This window comes from Zootoca vivipara, chromosome 8 (genome assembly GCF_963506605.1).
Source record: "Zootoca vivipara chromosome 8, rZooViv1.1, whole genome shotgun sequence".
Classification (NCBI taxonomy): domain Eukaryota; kingdom Metazoa; phylum Chordata; class Lepidosauria; order Squamata; family Lacertidae; genus Zootoca; species Zootoca vivipara.
In genome coordinates this window covers 87,522,309-87,543,182 of record NC_083283.1, presented here as the reverse complement: position 1 = coordinate 87,543,182, position 20,874 = coordinate 87,522,309, and the positions used below count along the sequence as shown (strand labels likewise).

At 43.2% G+C, this 20,874-nt stretch overlaps 1 protein-coding gene across 4 annotated transcripts in view; it reads left to right on the top strand.

Annotated features, from left to right (window-relative positions):
- The window catches only part of ADCY2 (adenylate cyclase 2), a 129,736-nt gene that overhangs the window by 9,472 nt on the left and 99,390 nt on the right, over positions 1 to 20,874 (top strand). For 3 of the 4 annotated variants that reach the window (XR_004691663.2, XM_060278171.1, XM_035101265.2), the window contains exon 2: positions 12,881 to 13,078. The exons of the other annotated variant lie outside the window; for it this stretch is intronic. Coding sequence is in view for 2 of the 3 variants with exons in the window: in XM_060278171.1 (XP_060134154.1) it covers positions 12,881 to 13,078 (198 nt within the window). In the remaining variant the exon portion in view is untranslated. The remainder of the gene's footprint in view (positions 1 to 12,880; positions 13,079 to 20,874) is intronic. 4 annotated transcript variants of the gene reach the window in all.

Here is a 20,874-nt window from a genome sequence, read left to right as displayed (position 1 = left end):
CAAAAGGCGATTATGTTCATGTAAACGTAAAATCCACAACAAAATAAAAGTGTCAGCTATAAAATACGATTGAAACAACATTAAATAGGCAGTGAAAACAAAATACAAGAAGACTAGGTGATAGAAAATAATAGAAATGTGATTCTATGACTCTCAGAGGTGATGTGAGAATTGTACTGATGGTATGAAGTCTAAGATGACGTTTCACACCTCCAAAGCAGTATTTTCTGTTGCAACGAAGAGTCTCCATTTGTAAACCGGAAGTGTGCTTGTTTTTTACCATAGTGGTTAGTCAGTTGGGAATCTGAGTGCTTCACATTTGGATCAGACTGTTTTGGAGGAACTGCCTAGAAACGTCCTCTGCACCCGTCTCCCATTTTATGAAGGTTTTGCAGAGGTGTTAAATTGGAAGGTGGGGGGATGCATTTTGGTCAAGGAGGTTTCTGCTAGAGAATTGGGTCACCTGGGTCAGGAATGGCCATGAGCCATTGGAAGTTACTTTCTGAGTTTTAATAGACCTTCAAAATTTATAAATGTTTCTGTGGTATACAGAGCTATGTCAGTTTCAGAGCAGATATAAATCAAAAACACTGAAGCCAGTGAAATAGCTAGAGGTAAGCTAGAGCAGTAGTATTTCTGTTCAAATTAGACTGATGGTCCTCTCCCATCACTCTGCTTTAAATATTCTGTGATATGCTCAAGTTCAGTGTATAAAATAATTAGAGGGAGGGTGTTGCCTGCAAAATCCAAAGCTTCCATTGTGGACGTCATAGAACTGAAATGCATTTAAAGAGCCTGCGTTGAAAATGCATAACCCCCTTGATCCTGATTTTGTTATACATCTAAAACATTCTTAAGCTAGTTTAAACATTTTCCTTGCTGTAAGTGTGTCTTCATGGCTGCCGCTCTGAACTGAGGGGCTCTTGAGAGGTATGGATTGCATTGGCAGAAGCTGGGCAGGCTGAGAGGGAGGCTGTGAATCACAGAAAAATAGAATAGTGCAACCCCCTCCAGTGCAGGAATTGCAACTAAAGCACCACTGACAGATGGCCATCCAACCTCTGCTTAAAAACCTCCTAGAAAGCAGAGGCTGCCACCTTCCAAGGGAGTCCTTTCCACTGTTGAACTGCTCTCACCACCAGAAAGAATGTTATAGTTTAGTTTGTCTTTGGCATTCCAGGCATGCCATAGGAAGGGGGAGAAAGCTCATTTATAATGTACTTAGGAGGCTTTATTTCCCAATGGCTAGCAGTGAAAAATGGGATCTAGAGAGGGAGAAAGAACTACCCACTTACTGTTTTAGCCCATGAAGTTTGCTATACGACATAATATTTGTCCTTGGGTTCATCTTCCATTGGGTGCTGAACCAGAACATTTGGGTCACTGGACATTTTATACTTAAAAGCTCCCCCCCTTCTAGTTTGTCTTACCCTAGATACTATCAAGGGTCAAGTAGTTTATCAGGTATAATTTTCCTTTTGTTGTTTACAATGTACTGTGCTACATCTTTGCTGTGTCTGAGAATTCATAATTATTAAGTGGTAATCAGATGAAAGAGAATGGCTGATTATCTATAAATTGTAAGACTATGCAAACTACATTTTAATTCACTGACTGACCATAGGTGTTACATAGTAATAAAAGATAAAAAGTTATGATAATAATGCTAATTTTCATATCATAATTTGCAAAATCATTTGCAACGTAAATCCTGCAATTACATCTGTTGCATAAATTGAAACATATTATCCAGCATTTTCATACAGTGGTGCCTCACTAGACGAATTTAATTCGTTCCACGGGTAATTCTTATAACGAAAAATTCGTCTAGCGAATCCCATAGGAATGCATTGATTTTTATTTTATTTTTTGCCAATAGGAATGCATTAATTGAATTTCAATGCATTCCTATGGGAAACCGCAATTCGCTAGACGAATTTTTCACAAAACGAATTCATCTAGGGAGGCAACTTCTGCTCGAAAATCTCTTTGTTAAGCGAAAAATTCGTCTTACAGGGCGTTCGTCTAGCGAGGCACCACTGTATAATGAGACTATTCTTCTGCATTGATTTTTAAATTTGCAGTAAATGGTCTACAGTAATAATATCATTCCTGATTTGTGTCTGTGAGTGCATTAATTTTTCTGAGAAATGTAACACTGGCAGTTTCAAAGGAAATGAAACATTCTTGTCTCAAGATGCAGCTTACAAATAGCAAGGACAGTCCAGCTGGCAATGGATTTGGGCATTTAGGCCTGGGTTTAAGCTCAAACCTCCCGATTAAAATCAGAGTGGCTTTAATTTTAGCTCAAATAAATGTGCAGATTATAAATATCAACACAAATAACACAAAATGCTCCACAACATATAGGTAAAGGTAAAGGGACCCCTGACCATTAGGTCCAGTCGTGACCGACTCTGGGGTTGCGCGCTCGCAGGCCATTAAAAATAAATATTTATTCAATATGTCCTTCTAGAATGCCAGGTATGGTGATGCAGACTAGTTTATACTTAAATGTCTATCATAACTCTAGAGGAACAGCATTTAAAAGAGGAAGGTTTATCCTCAAAGATGGTGGCATGTCTGCTCAGAAGAAAGCCACTGAGTTCAGTGGGACTTACTGGTAGGTAGGTGTGTATAGGATTTCAGCCTACCTCTTTAAAATATCAGTGTGCAGCTTTTGCAAATCCAGAATGATTTGAAAATTCACTAATCAGTTTCGCTTCTAAGAATGCCTATACAGTATACAGTTTTTTAAACATAACATTTCCTGAGGCAACTTTGGAAATGAACATTCAAGGTTAGGAGTGCCACACATTCAAATGATATTCTTTTGAACCATCATATTACTTTCTCTGTGACCAAGTACCTGCATTGCCTCTTTATTAGTGATTTACAGTAAAATAATAAAGTGCACACTGAGGAAATCAGGCTTCAGGCTTTTACATATTTTTTTTAAGTGAAAGCAAGCAACATTTCTCTCTGAGCCTCTTCAGAAGCTCATTACAGTGGTACCTCTGGTTACAAACTTAATTTGTTCTGGAGGTCTGTTCTTAACCTGAAACTGTTTTTAACATGAAGCACCACTTTAGCTAATGGGGCCTCCTGCTGCCGCCGAAGCACGATTTCTGTTCTCATCCTGAAGCAAAGTTCTTAACCTCGGGTACTACTTCCGGCTTAGCGGAGTCTGTAATCTGTTGTTTGTAACCCGAGGTACCACTGTACTAACAAAGGAAGTGTACTTGGAACTGGGCAAAGCAGCATCAAAAGTCACTTCTGAGCATGCTCCGCCCAGTTCCAAAATGGCGGCAGTGCTACTTCCGGTCTGCTACTTCTGGCCCGGTCCCTTATTTCTCCGACAGCAACTTGGCAGGTATGACACAAAATTCCAAGGCAGGTTGTAGGTGTACCTTCAGTTTCATGCTGAGCTGTGGCCATTAGTGTCCACTTGGCTAGAGTGAGGAGAACCTGCCTTATCCTGAGTTAGACCATTGCTCCATCTTGCACAATATGGTCTATGCTGCCCAGAAGTACCATAGCTCTCCAAAATATGCAGCCCTTCCCGAATATGTTGGGGATTAGAACCTGGTGGCTTCTGCATGTGAAACAGGTGCTCTGCCACAACAAATGCCTTTCCCAGTCTTATCCTTCTGAAAGCCTTTATTAGATTGCATCTAGTGAATGTGTTTAGGTTCAATAAGTGATTTGCATACATTTTGGTCTGCAGTAAGAGAATTAGGAGAATAAAGTAGAACTTTGCAATCATTTTCCTCTCCCCTTTTTCTGCCTCTTCTTCATCTTGTTGGAAACTGGTGCAGGGAGAAGCTTCCCTGGAGAGAGAAAAACACAATTTGCAAGCTTCCCAAGTGTGAATCTTTTTGCAGCGATTAGCTTCGCATATTCCGTTTCTCTGTAATGTTGATATTAAACAAAATAGTATGAAAACACATAGTCATCCATCATTTAAAAATAATTTAGGGTACAGTATTTGTATCTGCTTGTCACCTCCTTGGTATGGAGTTAAAACTGAGCACACATATCTCAAAGGGGATGCTGACAGACAGGCAAAGGAGGGAAGGTATATTTTCCCTCAGAAACTCAACAGCCAGACTGTGGGGCAATGTAGCTGCCACCATGTCCAAAGAGGAAGGAGGATCTTCCTGCAGGATCTTAGGGGGGCTGGCACCTCACCTTTAAAAAGACTGGACTCCATATTCTCCAACCTCCTCCTTCCTTTCCTCCCCTCATGTAGGGGAAACTTCCTCAGCCTTCTCTGTTTAGGGGCTCCCACGTGCTTGCAGTGGCTGCTAGTGAACAGTGCTGGAAAAGAGTTTTACTCCCAACTGCAACTGGCCCTGGGTTCAAAGGTTTTTCGCCTTTCTCTGGGTGGTTAGCAGCAGTTTTGTTAGATGTCTCATCTTCATTATCACAACTTGGTGGAAGTAGCATTGGGTAGGTTTTTTTTGTTGGCATCCATCTGTCTTGAGAGACAATGGTGGGCGCCTCTGGGGGCTAAGTCAAACCACTGCATTAGCAGCACTGAAGTGACCTCTCTGGGGTGCAAGCCTGGGCAGTGTGTATCGGGGTCCTGGACTGCCCAGATGACAAGACCCCCACCTTGGTCTCGCTGATGTGGTCCAAAGGAAAGCAGGGCAATATGCTTGGCACCAGCTTGGCTGCAGGAGTTGCTGGAAGGAGGCGCCATCCAACCCTCTTAGGGACTCCACTGTGGATTTGGATTCCTAAAATACAGAATTATAGAGAAACTTTTTTTATGGATATTGTTTTATTTTGCTGTGGTATAAGATGAAACCTCATGCATTTTTGTCTTCTTTTTTATAAGATCCTTTGAAATCAGTACTATTTATTGCTCCCATTAAATTTTTTGAATAATGCATAAATTTAGTAACACTTGATCAAATATAATTATAATTAGGATTTCATACTCATGATGAAAGAGTACAATAAAGACTGTTTTGTTCTGGAAGCAGAAGCTTACAAGTGTGCAATTACTTGTTGTTGTTTAGTCATTTAGTCGTGTCCGACTCTTCGTGACCCCATGGACCAGAGCACGCCAGGCGCTCCTGCCTTCCACTGCCTCCCGCAGTTTGGTCGGACTCATGTTGGTGGCTTCGAGAACACTGTCCAACCATCTCGTCCTCTGTCGTCCCCTTCTCCTAGTGCCCTCCATCTTTCCCAACATCAGGGTCTTTTCCAGGGAGTCTTCTCTTCTCATGAGGTGGCCCAAGTATTGGAGCCTCAACTTCAGGATCTGTCCTTCCAGTGAGCACTCAGGGCTGATTTCCTTCAGAATGGATAGGTTTTATCTTCTTGCAATCCATGGGACACTCTAGTCTCCTCCAGCACCATAATTCAAAAGCATCAGTTCTTCGGTGATCAGCCTTCTTTATGGTCCAGCTCTCACTTCCATACATCACTACTGGGAAAACCATAGCTTTAAATATACAGACCTTTGTCAGCAAGGTGATATCTCTGCTTTTTAAGATGTTGTCTAGGTTTGTCATTGCTTTTCTCCCAAGAAGCAGGCATCTTTTAATTTCGTGGCTGCTGTCACCATCTGCAGTGATCAAGGAGCCCAGGAAAGTAAAATCTCTCACTGCCTCCATTTCTTCCCCTTCTATTCGCCAGGAGGTGATGGGACCAGTGGCCATGATCTTAGTTTTTTTTGATGTTGAGCTTCAGACCATATTTTGCACTCTCCTCTTTCACCCTCATTAAAAGGTTCTTTAATTCCTCCTCACTTTCTGCCATCAAGGTTGTGTCATCTGCATATCTGAGGTTGTTGATATTTCTTCCTGCAATCTTAATTCTGGCTTGGGATTCATCTAGTCCAGCCTTTCGCATGATGAATTCTGCATATAAGTTAAATAAGCAGGGAGACAATATACAACCTTGTTGTACCCCTTTCCCAATTTTGAACCAGTCAGTTGTTCCATATCCAGTTCTAACTGTAGCTTCTTGTCCCACATAGAGATTTCTCAAGAGACAGATGAGGTGATCAGGCACTCCCATTTCTTTAAGAACTTGCCATAGTTTGCTGTGGTCGACACAGTCAAAGGCTTTTGCATAGTCAATGAAGCAGATGTCTTTCTGGAACTCTCTAGCTTTCTCCATAATCCAGCGCATGTTTGCTATTTGGTCTCTGGTTCCTCTGCCCCTTCGAAATCCAGCTTGCACTTCTGGGAGTTCTCGGTCCACATACTGCCTAAGCCTGCCTTGTAGAATTTTGAGCATAACCTTGCTAGCATGTGAAATGAGTGCAATTGTGTGGTAGTTGGAACATTCTTGGCGCTGCCCTTCTTTGGGATTGGGATGTAAACTGATCTTCTCCAATCCTCTGGCCATTGCTGAGTTTTCCAAACTTGCCGGCATATTGAGTGTAGCACCTTAACAGCATCATCTTTTAAAATTTTAAGTATGAGACCTCCATATCTTTCTGGTATAATTCCTCTGTGTATTCTTGTCACCTCTTCTTGATGTCTTCTGCTTCTGTTAGGTCCTTACCACTTTTGTCCTTTATTATGGTAATCTTTGTACGAAATGTTCCTTTCATATCTCCAATTTTCTTGAACAGATCTCTGGTTTCCCCCATTCTATGGTTTCCCTCTATTTCTTTGCATTGCTCATTTAAGAAGGCCCTCTTGTCTCTCCTTGCTATTTTTTGGAAATCTGCATTCAGTTTCCTGTATCTTCCCTATCTCCCTTGCATTTTGCTTGCCTCCTCTCCCCCACTATTTGTAAGGCCTCGTTGGGCAGCATTTCCTTTTCCTTGGGATGGTTTTCGTTGCTGCCTCCTGTATAATGTTACGAGCCTCCATCCATAGTTCTTCAGGCACTCTGTCCACCAAATCTAAATCCTTAAACCTGTTCCTCACTTCCACTGTGTATTCATAAGGGATTTGATTTAGATTGTATCTTACTGGCCCAGTGGTTTTTCCTACTTTCTTCAGTTTAAGCTGGAATTTTGCTATAAGAAGCTGATGATCTGAGTTACAGTCAGCTCCAGGTCTTGTTTTTGCTGACTGTATAGAGCTTCTCCATCTTTGGCTGCAGAGAATATAATCAATCTGATTTCTATGCTGCCCATTTGGTGATATCCATGTGTAGAGTCGTCTCTTGTGTTGTTGGAAAAGAGTGTTTGTGATGACCAGCTTGTTCTCTTGACAGAACTCTATTAGCCTTTGCCCTGCTTCATTTTGAACTCCAAGGCCAAACTTGCCAGTTGTTCCTTTTATCTCTTGATTCCCTACTTTAGCATTCCAATCCCCTATACCGGTAATGAGAAGAACATCCTTCTTTGGTGTCATTTCTAGAAGGTGTTGTAAGTCTTCATAGAATTGGTCAATTTCAGTTTCTTCAGCACCGGTAGTTGGTGCATAAACTTGGATTACTGTGATGTTAAAAGGTCTGCCTTGGATTCGTATCGAGATCATTCTATCATTTTTGAGATTGCATCCCATTACAGCTTTTGCCACTCTTTTGTTGACTATGAGGGCCACTCCATTTCTTCTACGGGATTCTTGCCCACAGTAGTAGATATGATAGTCATCCGAACTGAATTCGCCCATTCCCTTCCATTTTAGTTCACTGATGCCCAGGATGTCAATATTTATTCTTGCCATCTCATTTTTGACCACATCCAGCTTACCTTCCTTCATGGTTCTTACATTCCAGGTTCCTATGCAATATTTTTCTTTACAGCATTGGACTTTCCTTTCGCTTCCAGGCATATCCGCAACTGAGCGACCTTTCGGCTTTGGCCCAGCCGCTTCATCAGCTCTGAATCTACTTGTACTTGTCCTCCGCTCTTCCTCAGTAATATGTTGGGTGCCTTCTGACCTGAGGGGCTCATCTTCCAGCGTCATAACTTTTAAATGCCTGTTGTCTTTGTCCATGGAGTTTTCTTGGCAGGGATACTGGAGTGGCTTGCCGCTTCCTTATCCAGGTGGATCACATTTGGTCAAAACATAACTTCTCTAAGTTATTTAAGCCCCTTCGCCACGACAAGGCAGTGATCCATGAAGGGGTACAATTACTTAAGCTTTGCCTAATATTGACAGTTGTCATTTTAGATGTGAGGAAGCATGAACATTGTGATGGCCACTGTTTTCAAAGGGGAAGTTAAAGTAAGCATACCTGTCTCCCACTGAAATCAGTGTTGCTTTAAACGGCTTCACTAACTCATTTGTATGCCTTATTTCTAATACAATTGCCAAGTTGAGTAACAGCCAGCTTCGTTTTTTGAAGAAGCCCAGGCTGAGTGGCTTCACATTCGGGGAGATATCATAATAACTTTTTGGAAGGAATGGATAGGAGGCTTTCTGTTAAGATGAGAGTGCAGAGGGGTTTTAAGTTTTTTTTTTTGCAGACCTTTTCCTCCACTTACCACGTAGCAGTGGAGCTTATTCAGCCCTGTAAAGTGGGAACGTTCCCCTGCTGGAAGGACAAGCAGAGGCTGCCTAGTAAGCAAGGCAAGTCAATACAGTATTTGCAAGAGCCTTCCTGGATCTGATGGAAGGTCTGCCTAATTCAGCCTGGTCTTTCTGAGAGTGGTCGGCCAGATGCTTTGATGCCCATAGACAGGTATGTGCAGGACAGTCTTCCCCTTCAATGGTTGCAGTGGACATGCTTATTCTACCACAGACCCCTGGCTTAAGAGCATTGCACAAGTCAGGGTCTGCTTGTAATTGGAGCAAGAAAATAGAAAGCTGAGCAATTCTTGCTCCCAGAGCTTTGCATGACATCCGTTACTCAGGAGGTCGTAGAGCAAACTGAGATGTCTTTCACTGGTCCCACAAGCTATCTGTGTATAAGATTCATAAACAAATAAATTAAATATGATGCAAAAGTATATGATCTCTCTTCAATGTTTTCACCATGAAACATGAATTGCATGAAGTTTGGCTGAATTAGACTGCTGTCATAGACGCACATTCCTTGCAGCATGCCCCATTAGTGGGACTTACCCTTTCTAAGTAAGTAAGCATTGGAAGGGATCCCAAGGGTCATCTAGTCCAACCCCCTTGCAATGCAAACATCTCAGCTAAAGCATCCATGACAGATGGCCATCCAGCCTCTGCTTAACTTGCCCTGTAGTGTTCTCAAGCTCTTGGGCTCTGCCATGCTTAACCTATTCTGTTATTTAAGAGAGGATGCAGGGTCTGCTAACTTCTAATACAGTTTTTCCCAATCCAGTGCCCTCCAGCTATTGTGGACTACACTTCCCATCATCCCAAGCTAGCACGGCCACGCTGTGTGTATGCTGACTGGTGTTGATGGGAGTTGTAGTCTACAACATCAGGAGTAGGAAAGGCTGTTCTAGGAAGTGGAAAGATTGAGGACGCTTGCTTCCTATGTGGAATCTTCATTTATTAGGTTCATAAGTCTTTGTATGAAAAAATTATACTATCTGGTAAGATAATAGAAAGAAACAGAGAGTTACAATGCAATCCTATGTATGTCAACTCCCAGAGTATATAATTGCAGCCCTAAGCACAATAAAATAAACATTTGGTGAATATTGGATATTAAATATCCCTGCTTAGTTTGCAGAAATATACTGTACATTAAAGTACTTTTGAAAGCAGAGGGAGCTCAAGAAAACTGCTTGCCTCTAAATGAGCAAATAAATAAATAAAAATATGGAAGATTGGATATGACTGTAAAAAGATAATTAGAGACAAAAGAACTGTAGAGGAATTTGATTACTGAAAATCATCATATATTCATAAAAGATAGAGAGTTGTCTTAATAATTTCCTAAATGGATTATATTATTTCCACATTCAAGTGATGGTCAATGAATTTATGGATTAGTTTATCAGAAGAAGTGGTTAACTCAATTGAGACACTAAGGTTCTGGGTTTAGATGGTTTAAGGGCTTGTATTTTAAAAACAATAGTGCAGGTAATACATATGGAAGAAACAGTGCAGGTAATACATATGGAAGAAATGGCTTCCATCAAAAGCGGTGCATCTCTTTCACTGCAGCAGCTTCCCAAAAACTGACTCCAGGAGGGATCAGTGGGAAATTAGTGAACCCATATGAAACTGTGGGCCGTATAGTTAAAGCTATGGTTTTCCCAGTAGTGATGTATGGAAGTGAGAGCTGGACCATAAAGAAGGCTGATCGCCGAAGAATTGATGCTGGGCTAACTATTGCCCAGTCTCAAATCTACCATTCCTGGGCAAGGTGATTGAGCAGGTAGTTGCTGAACAACTCCGGGCAAGCCTGGAAGAAGCGGACCATTTGGATCCCTTCCAGTCGGGATTCAGGCCTCATCATGGGACTGAAACTGCCTTGGTCGCGCTGGTTGATGATCTCTGGCGAGTTAGGGATGAAGGTGAGAGTTGTTTCCTAGTTCTGCTGGATCTCTCAGCGGCTTTTGACACCATTGACATAACATCCTTCTGGACCGTCTAGAGGGGTTGGGAGCTGAGGGCACTGTTATACAGTGGTTCCACTCCTTCCTCCTGGGCCATGTTCAGAAAGTGGTGGTGGGGGATGAGTGTTCAGACCCCTGGGCTCTCACTTGTGGGGTGCCTCAGGGTTCTGTCCTCTCCCCCATGCTTTTTAACATCTACATGCAGCCGCTGGGAGAGATCATCAGGGGGTTTGGGCTGGGTGTTCATCAGTATGCGGATGATACCCAGCTCTACCTCTCTTTCAAATCAGAACCAGTGAAGGTGGTGAAGGTCCTGTGTGAGTGCCTGGAGGCGGTTGGAGGATGGATGGTGGTTAATGGATTGAGGATGGATGGCGGTTATTGGATTGAGGTTGACAAGACAGAAGTACTGTTTGTGGGAGACAGGAGGCGGACAGTTGTGGAGGACTCCCTGTTCCTGAATGGGATAACTGTTCCCTTGAAGGACCAGGTGCGCAGCCTGGGAGTCATTTTGTACTCACAGCTGTCCATGGAGGCACAGGTTAATTCTGTGTCCAGGGCGGCTGTCTACCAGCTCCATCTGGTACGCAGGCTGAGACCCTACCTGCCGGTGGACTGTCTCGCCAGAGTGGTGCATGCTCTGGTTATCTCCCGCTTGGATTACTGCAATGCACTCCACATGGGGCTACCTTTGAAGGTGACCCGGAAACTGCAATTAATCCAGAATGTGGCAGCTAGACCAGTGACTGGGAGCAGCCGCCGGGACCACATAACACTGGTCCTGAGAGATCTACATTGGCTCCCAGTATGTTTCCGAGCACAATTCAAAGTGTTGGTGTTGACCATTAAAGCCCTAAATGGCCTTGGTCCTGTATACCTGAAGGAGCGTCTCCACCCCCATCTTCAGTCCGGACACTGAGATCCAGCGCCGATGGCCTTCTGGCGGTTCCCTCATTGCGAAAAGTGAGGTTACAGGGAACCAGACAGAGGGCCTTCTCAGTAGCAGCACCCGCCCTGTGGAATGCCCTTCCATCAGATGTCAAGGAAATAAGCAGCTATCCTAATTTTAAAAGACATCTGAAGGCAGCCCTGTTTAGGGAAGCTGTTAATATTTAATGCTGTATTGTTTTAATATTCAATTGGGAGCCGCCCAGAGTGCCTGGGGAGACTCAGCCAGGTGGGCGGGGTATAAATAAATTATTATTATTATTATTATTATTATTATGGTGCTGGAGGAGACTCTTGAGAGTCCCATGGCCTGTAAGAAGATCAAACCTATCCATTCTGAAGGAAATCAGCCCTGAGTGCTCACTGGAAGGACAGATCCTGAAGCTGAGGCTCCAATACTTTGGCCACCTCATGAGAAGAGAAGGCTCCCTGGAAAAGACCCTGATGTTGGGAAAGATGGAGGGCACAAGGAGAAGGGGACAACAAAGGACGAGATGGTTGAACAGTGTTCTCGAAGCTACGAACATGAGTTTGACCAAACTGCGGGAGGCAGGGCAAGACAGGAGTGCCTGGTGTGCTCTGGTCCATGGGGTCACAAAGAGTCGGACACGACTCAACAACAGCAACAACATGAAACTATCAAACATGGATGAGTTAGTCTGCTTTTCTGTGATTTCCTATACACAGAAAAATCTAAGGCTGTCATCACGCAGCCCCCATGGAAGGGTTTGTAGTGCCTCATCACAATCCTTGATTTGCATGAAGTCCGGGTGGGAGAGAGAGCAAAAATGAAGGCAGGTTTTAAAATGGCAGTTTTAAACAATGGCAGAGATTTGAGTGAATTTTGGGCAGAGAAGTAGGTTGTTCCGTTAAAGCTGATTTGGTGCTCTTGTGGAACAAGCACATCCCCCCCCCTTCCGCTACTTTTTGTGGTAAATCAAGCAATAATGGGAGAATATGCTGGCAAATGTGAGATAACAATTGCTTGATGTTGTATAACCTCCCAGCAAACAAACCAGGATGAGTGCTTAATAAATAGCTGACACGATTTGACCTTCCTGCAAAGTTTTTTGGAAACAAAATCAGGATGATTGTTAAATAAAGAAGTTGTATAGAAATGGCCTGGGAGTAACTGTATTGAACATAGTAGGACTTGCTTCTGAGTATGCATGTGTAGGATTGCACTATTAGTTGCAAACTGATACATTTTTAATTGTTCAAGCAACCAGGAAATAATTACCGGTACAAGTTTTTGTATGAATTACAAAATTGCTCCTCCCTCCTCAGTGACTTAAATTGCTCTCACCAAATCAGTACACCTTGTTATTCTCCACCTCTTGATTTAATCGGAGAATAGTTTGCTCTTGAAAACTTAATTCCAGGTTTTGTAAGTCTCACACTCAATTAGGCAATTGATATGAATTGGCAAATCTGGTGGTTTCTTGATTCATAATACAAATGAAAGCAAAATGTTGGTTTCCTGTTGCATGGGTTGAATGGTAAGCTTTCCTTTCTTCTTGTTTTCAGGAAACAGAGGACCATGTGGCCTTCTTAGTAACTGTTCCAACAGCCCTGGCAATTTTCTTCACCATATTTATCCTTGCCTGTATAGAGCCATTATTCAAGAAGTTCCTTCGTGTTTTCTCTTTGGTCGTTTGGGTGTGCCTGGTTGCCATGGGATATCTCTTCATGTGTTTTGGTGGAATAATCTGTCCATGGGACCAGGTAAGTTTTTGTATGAAATTGATTCTTGCTGGTTTTGAGAGGGCCAAAGTATTTTGCCAGGAATATGAAGGGGGCGGGGAGAGATCATGGATTTCAAGAATTGACACTTAAGACTCCTTGATCCAGTTGGGAAAACATCCAGTGCAAAGGCTGCAGACCTCTACTTGAAAATCCAACATTCCCAAAGAACATTTTTCGAGAACATAGATAGAAATAATTATGTATTTTAAGTAGGGCACAATCATATGGGAAAGTCTTCCGCACAAACCCTATTGAAACAAATGGGTACTGGACAAGGGCATGCCAGTCAGATGACTGTTTGCCATTTTAAAACATCCCATGTGATGTCTCTAACATTATAAAGAGTGAATTATTAGAATTTTGGTCAAGTGATGGAAGAATTCTCCTTTTGGGTCAGCAGATCAGCTAGCTGAGTCATGGAATACTCTGGAAGGGCGGCTATGAGCACCATGTTGTTGTTGTTTAGTCGTTTAGTTGTGTCCGACTCTTCGTGACCCCATGAGCACCATAGTCTGCTTTATTTTTCACATCCTTCTTTAATTTCAAATAGCATTTTAAAGCAAGGCAATGGCTAACATGTGGAAAGTCCTAAAGAGATGTAGAGTGGGTGTGTTTGACATTTTTTTCACAGGGAAATATTGCCATAAATTGCCATAAATTTATTCTATGGTTACCTATAATAAACACAGCCTGTAAAGGTGTAATAGCTGTAGGTCATAGTCTTCCACTGATAACTAGGCAGGTATCAAATATGATTACTCTGCGCATTTTTCCTCCTTGAATTTCTGAAAGATTGCAGAAGTATGGTAAAAGGCAAAGACAAATACTGTATTAATGGTCAGCTGCAGCAATGCATAGATGTTTCATTCGCTTCTTTTTTCTGTTACTTTATTGTGTATGCAAATGCACTCACAAACATACAATGTTCCATTTGTTTCAATGGGCTTTGAAATGAATGGGCAGCTGCCTTCTGACTTTGCAGTGCTTTCTGGGTGCTGCTGCTCAGGCTCCAGCTTCTGCAGCTTCCGTCCGTGACCTGAGGGACCCTGGGCTGGAGAAGATTCTGTCCATTTCTAGATTTGGGCAAACCACCTTCAGCCCTAACACAGGCAGAGATTTGAAGCAAGGACACAACTGGATGTTTACATGCCTAGTTACTACACCAGCCATTAAGAAGACAGTTAAGTTACGCTGACCACGGTGGAGGGAGTTGGGGATGCTTAGCCTGGAGAAGAGGAGGCTGCGAGGAGATAGGAGAGTCATCTTCAAATATCAAAAGGACTGCCAAATGGAGGGTGGAACATGCTTGTTTTCTCCTGTTCTGGAGGCCAGGACCCGAACCCATGGCTTCAAGTTACCAAAAAGGAGATTCTGACTAAACACCAGAAAGAACTTTGTGATGGTGTGAGCTGTTTGGCAGCAAAACAGCCTCCCTCGGGAGGTGCTGGACTCTCCTCCCTGGGAGGTTTTTAAGCAGAGGTTGGATGGTCATCTGCCAAGGATGTTTTAGTTGAGATCCCTGCATTGCGGGGATTGGATAACCTTCAGGGTCAGCGCTACAATTCTGTGACTGTTTTATGCAGTGTTTTGGGATGCATTTAAATGACATTTATAAGACGATGAGTAAAGTTTTAGGAAATCTTTATTTCAGTTGTAATTTATCTGGCTTGGTTTTTAAATTTGTAGATCTCATTGCCCTCTTCTTCATGTTATCCCTTATCATCACATGTTCCCCTAGTGTGTGAGCATATCCTTGAGTTCCTACTAGTCTAGTTGGTGTGAGGACAGAGTGTCCCATGTGAAGATTAGGGTCTTGCTGATCTCAGCAAGGAGGTTCAACTGCCCCGGCCTGTTTGCAGAGCTGGAGAAACCCTTATTTGTTTGTCTTTTATTTTGTTTACATTAGGGTTTTTTTATTGTAATGCATTATGAAAAGCCTAAGCAAATTCATTCATATGAAACTCTGGGAGAGTGGCAGTTTCAGGAGGCCACTATCTTCCTGTGTGGCTGAGGGAGGGCTGGTCACTTCATGCCACCCTCCTCCAGCCATGCTGGACCCACCGCATGGCCAACTGGGTTGTGCCCACCTCTTCTGTATTCAGGAGGGGCATGGGTGGGCAGAGCGCCCTCTTTGCTGACTGGTGTGGGATTTACCACTCACCCACTCAGTGGGGGAGCAGGCAAGTTGGTGTAAGGACCTTGCTATGGTTTACTTGGTCGCCATATTTGGGCCCAGGCAGGAATTTTTTCCTGCAAGCAAATGGGCTGGTTTTCAAGTTTTCGCCTCCTCATGAGAACTGTCACAACTCTGGAAGATAAGGCATTGGGCTGGATCATGCGGGTACCCTGTTAAAGTGGCCTGGGGGGTGACTCTATCCGGGAGTCCACTGGTTGACCAAAGCACCTGTGTGGGGTCGTGGCACCTGATCCATGTTGGCAGTGACTCCCCAGCACAGGATTAACCCTGCTGGGTTCCTAGCAGGCAGCTTGCCGGATGCATGTCCAGTGCCTCAACCAAACATAGTAAAGGAAAAGGGACCCCTGACCATTAGGTCCAGTCGCGGCCGACTCTGGGGTTGTGGTTCTCATCTTGCTTTACTGGCCAAGGGAGCCGGCGTACAGCTTCCGGGTCATGTGGCCAGCATGACAAAGCCGCTTCTGGCGAACCAGAGCAGCACACGGAAACGCCGTTTACCTTCCCGCCGGAGCAGTACTTGCGCTTTGATATGCTTTCGAACTGCTAGGTGGGCAGGAGCAATGGGAGCTCACCCCATTGTGGGGATTCGAACCGCCAACCTTCTGATCGGCAAGCCCTAGTCTCAGTGGTTTAACCCATAGTGCCACCCGTGTCCCTTCCTCAACCAAACATACTCTTACCTCTAATCACTAAAGTTGTGGCCTAATTCAGCTCCTGTGTTCATTTCTTTAGTCTTCCCAGTGCTGGCCACAGACATCATGCACCAGTGGTGGCAAATATTTTCTTTAGTGTTAAGATTTCTAAGGAGATTCAGGATTATATGGGAAAGTGGCACAGGTTGGAGATGGAAAGAAGCAGAAGTGCTTCAACATTTGGTATCCGAAGGTCCTGTGGATGCCTATCAGGTTGCTGAAATCAAGCTGTGATTCTCATTTAACTGTCAGAAGATTTTGCAGGCCAAGAAGATGGAATGCATTGCAAAGTATCTCTGCTTGAAGTATCATTTTTGGAATTCAGTAGAATGTCTTTAAAGCGCCTTTTAGGCAACCACCAAGGAATTTGTTGCCAGCTGCAGGAGTACGTTGCAGCCAGCCAGGCAGCCAGAACCGTCTCCCTCATTGCTTTCCAATGACTCACTGGAATGAACATACATTAGTGGATTAAAAATGAAATGTGTCCAGGTTTAAAGAATGGAAGTCAAAACTGAAAGGGGCTCATAAAAGAGGGAAGGCTAATGCAAAAACTGACAAAGCTGAAACTAACCAGTGATTGTACTAACTCTATCCTTAAACTTTATACATTTGAATTAAGAGGGATTAGGAAAGTCAAACATATTACCTTATGGAACTTGAGATGTCTTTCATCTTTGTTCTGGTTTTGTATGTGATATTATTAACAATATTTTTCTTTAATTTACATTACCTTCTTATCTAACCAAAAGGCAAGATTACAACACATCTTCTGCTCTTTATACCTCTGTAAAAACTTTGAGAAAGGTTAGCATGTAGCAGACTTGCCAAGACCACCCAGACTGCTGGGTCTCCCGTGTTCAAACCCAACCCACACCATTTGAGGTGGGGTGGGGGGGTGGGGGGTGACCCGGAAAGCAATCCTTTCAGTAATGGTACCCCATTAATGCTGTTCATTCCCTAGAGAGGCGTGTCCTGCTATGTTTTTGATGCCAGGCAAAGACCTTTTTATTCTCCCAGAACTTTTAAGTTATGAATTTTGCTATAAGCTTCTGTTTAAATTGTGGCTCTTATTAATTGTGTTGTCATTTAAAATTTGATTGTGTGATTTTTCTCCCCCATATGGCTTTGATTTTATTCTGATTTGTTGTAAGTCACCCCTGGCAACCATCAGGCTGTATATGGCACATTTACAAAATTAAGTGTTCATGCTTACATGTTCAAAATCAGTGATTCATGCTACAGTAATGATGTACAGAATAGCACAAAACCAAGTTACCTGGAAATAGCCTTGATATGCAGATATTCTTCATGTGTGGAAGTTTAGAATGTCAGTGAGAACATTAGGTTAGGACCCTTTTCCCTGACACATGGGGGTCACTTTTGTTTGGAGGGGCATTCAGTCATAAGAGCCCCCGTTTGAAGTAGGAAATGTGGCAGCCCATACACAGATTTACCACCTCAGTGAGCATTAAGTCTGAGTCATACTCCATAAGTATTATAAATCATGTATGAAATAAAACATAACATTTTTGCATTTGCACTAGTTAACATATTTGATTGCTTCCTTAACCCTTCAGTCATAAAGCATGTGCCCTGCCTGCTTCATTCAAACCCTTTAAGATGGCAGAAGTTTGAACAAATAGTGTATATATTTAATTTGGCTGAATGTCGAGAGATTGGGATGGATTGTTGAAAACAGGCGTTTATATTTATACGTTGAAAAGAAGGGCAGTATAGATAAGGCAGCTGACTTTTTCAGAGCCTGCAAATTCAATTTGTTATAAGAATGGGGTGGCTTGTCTTTGACAGTGGAGAGTCCACTTGGTGAAAGGTGTAATCTGGCCGAAATTCAGAACAGTCCAATGAAGAATGGCTGGATTGCAGCAGTTTTAAATTTTTGCTTTGAGGTTCAGGGCGTCTTCTGATTGTGGCCATTATAGTAACCACCTTCAGTTTTGCCTTCCATTGCTTTGGGCTTTGTCAAACATTCACAAATATTGCAGCGGTGTGCCCTCCACTGATCTGTTGAAAATCTGTTGTGTATTCGTAATGTTCTGAGGTTTCAAAAATCCCATTTTAATCAACCATTTAATTAAGGGCAAGTTATGAGCACATGTCTGTTTGCTGAGTCTCCTTCCTAAGGGGAAAATGGTCACTGATGAACTGAGCTGGCAGAGACCCACAGAGGTATGTAGGCTCTTGTGTTGTGTGATGTTTGCTTCTGGGGCTGCTTCTCTCTCTGTCTGCCTGTGGAGAGAAACTCACATTGATCCTGCCATTTCTATCCTGTGTCTAATGTAAGTAAAATGTGACTGCGTGGGAGGCTGGGTTGTCATACGTGAGATTCTAGACTGTTTTCCACTTGGCACATTTTAGAGCTGAAGGTTGTCTAAACCTTGTCCCATGCTTTTTAGTACACAAGTGGTTTTTTTAAGAGTCTTTATTTTTCACATAAAACAAAGGAGTTCTGAACGGGGAATATAAATGAATGTTTCTCCAGCTTGAATAACTTGTATCTGCTGGATGTTTTCATGGGGCATTAGAGACTGATAATGTTGAAAACATATTGGACAGGATTAGATGAAATGAAATTTAGTGAGCTAGTACCGGCTACTTGAAGATTCAAAGGACACGTTAAGGGAACTATTCTAGCTTTGAAAGGCATCTCATGGGAATTTCATTGCATTTCATGTTTTGAAAAGATACCTGAAAGGCTATAACTATCAAGTCTGCAGGATTTGTAGCAAACTGATATTCTACAATTGCCGCAACAGAGATAAATGTTTGCAATCCATACATAACTCTTGCTCAGTCTGACAACAACTTTATGGACATAAACATCCACAAATCTCTTTTTCTCCAGTTTCTGTACATCTTGTTATACATGATGCTATTGAGTGGAGGAAGTCTCGGGGTGCTATCTGATTGTGCTGTTGCATAAGTGCAAGAGCTGTTGAGCCAGTGGGAAGTGTCTGCTCACAGAAAAGGAAGGGAGATGACTTTCTCTTATTTCCCCAAATCATCCAAAGCAGATTATTTTTTTTGGGGGGGGGGTGTTTACGGAGAAAGAGGAATTGGCAAAAATCTTATCACGTGCCTCAATGGTGCCAGCAGTTGTACGTAGAAGGCCAGCTTCCTGCAGCTCTTCTAGTTCAACCTGTCAGGGAGTTGTTGTGGCTACTCTCGAGTAAAGACACTCCAGTCCATTCTGTCTTTAAATGTTTTATTCTGCATACTATTTACAGTGCAGAGATAGCAGGAAACATGACTTCCTAGTCACTCTCAGAATCCGGCAATGGCACCCGTCTGCTTCAGGGCCAGCATAATAGCCTGGGGACCCCAAAACGCCGCCCCCTAGCCCTGCGTTTGGGCACGTGCCTCAATTCAGGCGCCGGAAGGAGCGGTGCCCCTTCTTCCGCTTGCTGGCCGGGGCAGTGCCTGGGCTCCAACGCCTCCCTGAGCCGTCCCTCCTCCACTTGTTGGTGAGAGTGGTGCAGGGGCTCTGATATGTCGCTGAGCCCTTCTTCCACTGTCTGTTCCCCAGAGCATTGCCAGGGCTCTGATGCCTCGCTGAGCCTTCCCTCCTCCATCCCGCTTCCCCCTGACCCGCTGCTAGTGCTGTCGCTGGGCGAAGTGCTGGTCAGGATGATGGGGGGAGGCTCCCTGTAGGGAGTCCCCCCCCGACACAACCTGACTCCTGATGTAATGGGAATCCCTTTTTGTGGATGCAAAGAGAATAGCAGCTGAGTGACTGAAGGGGAACACCTGAGGATGTTCATCAGTGTTGCTGCTGTTATGCCAAGCAAATAATGGCCAGAAACTGCACAGTATTGGGCTCAGACAGATTGTTTAGCTATAGCTTTCCATTTTGTATTGCTGTTTAAGCAAAGGCAACTTGGGCACATAGCTGAAGTCTGTCTTGAATTGTTAGTGTAACTAGTGTAACTAGTGTAACTTTTATTGCGTAGCTCTTGAATAATGTCAAGCGATTTAACAATAGAAGCAATACTTTTCCAGGTTTTTTTTTTTATGGAGTACACAATTGAGGCTGCTGTCCTCCAGGAGTGAGTCATCTTTTCTAGCCTGAGGGCAATTTTCTGGGGGCTGCATGTAACTGATGAGCAAGACCAGAGGCAAAAGGGAGCAGAGCAGCATGTGTCACTTTTGCTTTTCACTGTAAGCTGCACTCTACCTTCCACAAAAGTCAGTGGCTTCTCTGCAAAACATTCCAACAAAACATTCCAACAATGGAAAGAAAGAAAGAGAGAGAGAGAGAGAGAGAGAGAGGGAAAGAAAGAAAGAAAGAAGAAAGAAAGAAAGAAAGAAAGAAAGAAAGAAAGAAAGAAAGAAAGAAAGAACCAATTATTATTTAATTTACTTATACGCCAAAATGGCTAATAAGTTTTTTACGAGTACAAAATTAATTATGAAGTGTCCACATGCAATAAAAGTACGCCATAAAGCAAGCCTGTTTAAAAAGTTAAAGTTAAAACAGTGAAAACAGCAATTAAAACAGTAATTCAGAAAGTTTAAGTTTCAGGGGAATGCTTGTCTAATCAGGTGTGCTTGGAGAGGCCAATATGCCACTTTTCTGCCTCAGTCGAAGGCAAAAGGTCTCCAAATGCCAGTTGCAGGGAATCCCAGGTGGGGAGGAAGCTTTGAAGCAAAGGCTGCAGCAATGCTCATCCCAAAGGGACAGGGCTTCATCTCATTTGGGTCGCAGATCCAGATGTTAAGAATCATAAGGGAGCAGGGCTGGATTGAATATATATACTATATAATAATATGCAAGTTGTCCCTGCGTCCAAGCTGTCCCGTGTGTCCCTGGGTCACTGCGCATGTGCCCCAGGGATACAGGGATTGGACAGCAGAGACTGCGCGCGCGC